At 28.5% G+C, this 6000-nt stretch overlaps 1 protein-coding gene across 1 annotated transcript in view; it reads right to left on the reverse strand.

Annotated features, from left to right (window-relative positions):
• Positions 1-3964, reverse strand: part of LOC136080449 (ethanolamine-phosphate phospho-lyase-like) — a 33390-nt gene extending 29426 nt beyond the window's left edge. Inside the window, exon 1 of the mRNA XM_065797094.1 lies at positions 3772-3964. Within this exon, the coding sequence (XP_065653166.1) occupies positions 3772-3884 (113 nt within the window). The 5' untranslated portion in view covers positions 3885-3964. The remainder of the gene's footprint in view (positions 1-3771) is intronic.
• Positions 3965-6000: the final 2036 nt, after the last annotated feature.

A 6000-nucleotide genomic window follows, 5' to 3' on the forward strand; every position in this document is an offset into this window, starting at 1 on the left:
CATATAACATGGCACATCCAATTATATATATATTATAATAAAATGTATAAATAATTTACCATAAACTAAATAATGTTAATGGTATTTCTAAAAAATATTTGTTTTGTAAAATATTTCAAAATTAGATTTTTTCAATAAAATTAAAAGTTAGAAAATATGGAAAAGTGTTCTATTGGATTAGAATGTTATGTTGACTGTCACAAGCAAGGTTTAACAAGAAAACAAGATCTTTTAGACCTATCAACATTTTCAAGTGATGAAAAACATGTGTTATTATGGAGAGCTTATTTGATTGTGGAAAATTGTTTACAATAGTTTGTTATTATCATAGAGAACACTTTGGAGTTGCATTTGAAAAGAAAATTTCAGAAATGCTGTAATCTATTTAAAAAACATGGAAATCGAAAGAAAAACGTAAAAAGTAATTTTGATATTGTTTTGATTATTATACTGGTTTAAATAGTAATTAAATAAACTAAAGAAATAATAAGACAACTAAATGCTTTTTTAAGAAGAAAACTCAAATATTTTTATAAATTTAAAATTTAATCGTTTTATAAATTAATAAATATACTAATATATTCTTTACAATGATGCTTGTTGATATTAGTTTTTAAAAATGATTGTTTATTTTTTTTATATAGGAAATGTAAAGATAATGCTATAACTCTTAAAACACAAGATATTCCTGTTGTACCAGGGTGGAAATTATGCAGTAGTTGTTACCAAAGAGTACAGAGTATAAATAAAAAATTAGAATCAAATATTCAATGCTATAGCAGGGTTGAGTCTGAACATGAACAACCTTCAGCTCTCAATAAAAGTCTTAAATCTATAGGTGCGTCACCTAATAAGCTTAAATCAGCGCCAAAATACCGACGGTTACCAGTTGCCAAAAGAAATTTTGATCAAATAACTGAAGAAACAACTAATAAAATAAATGAAGTTTATAATATTGATCCTATGATTAGATTGACACCATCCTGTACACCACTAACTTCTTCAGTTGATAACCATAAAATTGACGATTTAAACTCACTTTTAAATGAATTAAAAGATAAACTAAAAAATGTGACATCATACTCCATAAAAATACAGATACTAACATTAACTCCAGAATCATGGTCACTCCCAAAATCTGCAGAACTTTTTAATGTATCTATTTATCTTATACGAGAAGCTAGAAAAGTTAAAAAAAAAATTAGAATTTTGTATAAACCATCATCAAAAAAAGGAAAGTCACTTTCCCATGAACCATTGATCTAGTTCATAGCTTTTATCAAAGTGACAAGTACACATAAATGATGCCTGGAAAAAAAGATTTTGTCAGTATAGGGTACAGGCAACACATGCAAAAAAGACTAATATTAATTAATTTAAAAGAACTTCATGTAGCATTTAAATCTGGACACTCTAATTTAAATGTTGGATTTTCAAAGTTTTGCAGCCTTTGCCTAAGATGGTGTGTAACCATAAACTCGTCTGGCACTCACAGTGTTTGTGTCTGTATCTATCATCAAAATGTTAAGTTGTTAACTGATGCTCTTAAAATTGACAATGACTATAGAGATTTAATAGGAATGATTGTTTACAATCGGGATAATCTAGAGCACATGTTACATCAATGTCCACTTTGCCCTGGTATTACTTTAAAAGAGTTCTTAACAGGAAAATTTAACAACTGTGATAAAGAAATAACAATTAACCAATGGCAAGGTACTGATAGAACTACACTGATCAATCAAAAAATCAATATTGAAGATATTATTGACCTTATATGCACTGATCAATCAAAAAATCAATATTGAAGATATTATTGACCTTATATGCAATAAAATAGATCAACTTACATCTCATTCATTTATAGCTAAAAGTCAGGCCATGTACCTTAAAGACTGTAAAGAGTTTTAAAATCACAATGAGTGTATAATATCTGATGACGTTGAGCATGATGTATACTTTGTATATAAAATACAACAGCTCATTATTAAATACTTCACTGATGGATGAGCAGCACAGTATAAAAACTTTAAGAACTTTATTAATCTTTTCCATCATAAAGAAGACTTTGATATTGATACTGAATGGCTTTTTTTGCCACAAGCCATGGTAAATCTGCTAGCGATGGTATTGGGGGCACAGTAAAAAGACTAACTGCGCAAGCCAGTTTAAAAAGGACAATGACTGGATAGATTTATTGATGTAGATATGATGTTTGTATTTTGTGTAACCAGTATAAAAAATATTCAATTCATTTTGGTTTATAAAACAGAAACAAATGAAGTTCGATCATCATTACAACCGAGGTTTATTATATGAACAACCTTGCCAGGAACAAGATGCTTCCACCATTTTATACCAATTAATAAATGTATAATTTCTTTTAAAAGGATGAGCCAACAAACTGATTTTCATACATTTAATCTTGTGCAGATACCAAATGAGCTGGTTCTGCAGCAGGTTATCTATAATCATATGGATTATATAGCTTGCAATTATGACAATTTTTGGTGGATTGGAATTATAACCAAAAAAAAAGAAAGAGAAGGAGGTTATAAAATTCAATTTATGCATCCACATGGTCCCAGCCCAAGTTTTTTTTGGCCCGCACGGTAAGATAAGCATTGGGTCCCATCAAATCATGTTTTATGTACCATTGATCCGTCATCTACAACAAATGATCGCATATATAAAATTTCAGAAACTGAGTTTTGAAAAATTATTGAAAAAAATAAAAAGATTTTTAGAAAAATTTCTAATGCATTATTTTTTTAATATTTGCATGTTATTTTTTAAAATTTAGTTGAAATTTGGCTACAAAAATTCTTCTAGTCACTTGTCTTTATGTTTAAAAAAAAAAAAAAAGGAAGGGGGTTGGTAAAATGCTTAATTTCCCCCTTCCCTTTGGACCATGAGTCCTTCCCAGGTACAAAAAAGTAAATAAATAAAGTATAAATTTATTATTGCCCTCAAAAAGACTAACAATATCTTTTTACAACATAAAATTAACTTTGTCATAAATAAGTTAACAATAAATTCTATGCTGACTCAGCATATATAAAAGCTTTACTTAAAAGGCTGCATTTAGAAAAGTTGAAAAATGCAGTAATATAAATTATAACAATGCCTCAAAAAAAAATTATCAAGGTGACATCATCATTTTGACCGTCAAAATACCCCAAAATATATGCCTTTATTATCTAATTTACATGTAATTATGGTGGTTAAAAAAATTTTCAATTTTCAATTTGTATCTGCCATGAAGAAGATTGTCTATGTACAAAATTTCAGGATGATACCTCATTTGGTTTATTTGGTTCATAAAATATTGCTACTTAACGAAAAAGTATTTAATAAGAAAATTGAATCCTGAATATCTCAAGAACTGAAGGGGTTGGAGGTTCCAAATTTCAGATTTTCTTAATTTTCATATTTTAACACTAATTGTTCAAAACATTTTAAATGTTTAGACTGATTTTAAAAAAATCTATGCTTAAGAATGCTTTTAAATAAATTACAGATAACAATAAAAGGTATGATTTTTATGACCACAGTAAATAGTACAATGTTTAGGTAAAGAAAATTGCAGGTACTAACTTATGTAAAAGAGAAAAACCAGTGTGATAGCAGATTATTAAAAAAAAATTGAATTATTTAAAAGAGTTAGTTTTATTGCGGATTAAGATAACTACAAAAAACATGTAGAATTAATAATACAAGATATAATTTTCATACATTTATCAAATAAATCATAAGAACAAGTATACTTACCCAATCAATTGGTTTCTTTTTAAGTGTATTTCAGTCACATTGACTGAAGGTGCTGCACGGTTCTCTGAATACCCATTACATGTTGAAACATCATTAGCTGTGATATTGCTCATTTTGCACTGATTAGTGATACTTTAAACAAAATTTGATGGAGTTATAATATTCACTAAGAAATTTGATTTAAATATTGTCAGTGTTAATAATACATTTTAAACGTTACGTTCTCAATACGTTCATTTTAAATACGTTCAAATGCTACGTACATTTAAAATGTTACTATCTAAACTTCTTAAATAGTAATATTTCTTTTAAATACTATTTAAAATAGTAGTATTTATTCTTTTAAATAGTATTACTTCTAGTATTTATTCCTAATATCGCTGGAAAAAAAATGTATTTTTCAAATCCGCAATAATATTGGGATAACACCAAAATAACAAATGAAGAAAAAAAATATTGTGAATTTCTCAACAACAACAAAAACTGGTTTTAAACATGTACACCTTCATCAGCGTGATTAAAGCTACAAAACGAGATTTTGTTGATGTTTAAGTCTAAACGGTACAGAGGGTGTACAGAGGGCGTACAGAGGGTGGAAGATCCGGTTTGCCCGGCATCACGTTTATGGGGCATTATCAGATGACAAAAAAAATTATCAGTATGCTAAATAAAAAAATGAAAACATCCAACAAAGAAATGAAAATTGATTACTTAGTTTCCTTTATCCAACAGATTACAGAAACATTTCAAACTCTGAAACAGCAATGTAGATTATTTTCTTTCATCTGGTCTACGCCTGACATCAATTTGGACTTAACAAACAGTCAAGAATCTAAAGTTAAAGATCTCGTATCACTGTATCCAAATGATCTTAGTGAAGACGAGTTTGTTGATGAGCTCCGCCACTTTTCGTCTGTTTGACGCCATCTACTTTTAAATGATCGGCCCTTAGATCTTTTGAATAGCATTTATGCGAAGAGATGTGAAGGAAATTTCCCCCAGATATGCATCTGTTTTCGTATCTTTCTTACTTTTCCAGTATCTGTGGCTGAAGGTGAGAGATTTTTTAGCAAGTAAGCTCTCGTCAAAAACATTCTAAGAGCTACCATGGGACGGGATCGTGTTAAAGACTGCAAAGAAAGTTAATGACAACGTCGTAACTTCCAACTATGCTGCTAGAAAAGATCGTAAAGTCTTGGTATAATGCCAAAAAAACCTGATACCAAATCCAGAAATGTTTATTTTTCTTTGCTGTGTTTAATTGTTTGATTCGTGAACTGTATTTCAGTGCTAAATGATTTGTAAACATTATTTTAACAGTGAACTATTTATAAACTGTTTAAATAAACCCTAAACTATCTTTTACTGCTAAATTTATCGACATAAGATATATAAATAGGGGTTGTTCATCTACTACGTTACGCAATCTGGGCGAACTATTTGTTATTTTTTTGCCACGAGTTGTTAAAAGCAAGAGGGGTAATAAATTTTGTGATGTTTTTTTAACCAATTTTTGTCAAATGGTTTAACACTTAAGATATATTAACGAAATTTCTTTAAAAATGATTTGTCAGTTGGTCCATATGAGAGAGTTTCTTGCCCAGGAGCTCAAGAGCTTTTACCAAAAAAGTTTTTTTTTCACTCTAGCCCTCCCCCTCTTCAATAGGATCAAAAACTTCACAAGCCATAAATGAGTTTTACATGATAAAAAATTGATAAATTTACATCAAAAATTTAGTGTAAAGTTAGAGTAAGACCCCACAAAGCTGTTGGGAAAGTTTATTTTCTACCAGAAACTAAACTTTCATTGAAAATACTTATATCCTAGAAAAACCCAAATAATCAAACATCAACATTAAATTCCAAAGCAAAATTGAGATTAGACCACCTTAAATATGGGCCTTAATGAAATTGATGTGTAATTAAAATGTCAAAAAATCTTTATTTATTGAAACAGTAAAATTCTAATATGACAAAGCATAAAAATATTTTTTGACATTAATTTAATGCAAAATATTGTTTATTTAACTGCATCTTAATATTTTAAACGAAAAGTCATTTATAACATAAATATAAGAATTGTAACTAACGCAGTAGTGACAGATTAAAAATGCTCGCAAAAAAGTTAGTAAATTTTGCTACCCTCCTTGGAACAAACTTGATTAAAATGGACTTTAAAATTTTAACTAAATCAAAAGGGAAATAAAGAAAAAACATAGGGTCAATTAA

This window comes from Hydra vulgaris, chromosome 05 (genome assembly GCF_038396675.1).
Source record: "Hydra vulgaris chromosome 05, alternate assembly HydraT2T_AEP".
Lineage (NCBI taxonomy): Eukaryota > Metazoa > Cnidaria > Hydrozoa > Anthoathecata > Hydridae > Hydra > Hydra vulgaris.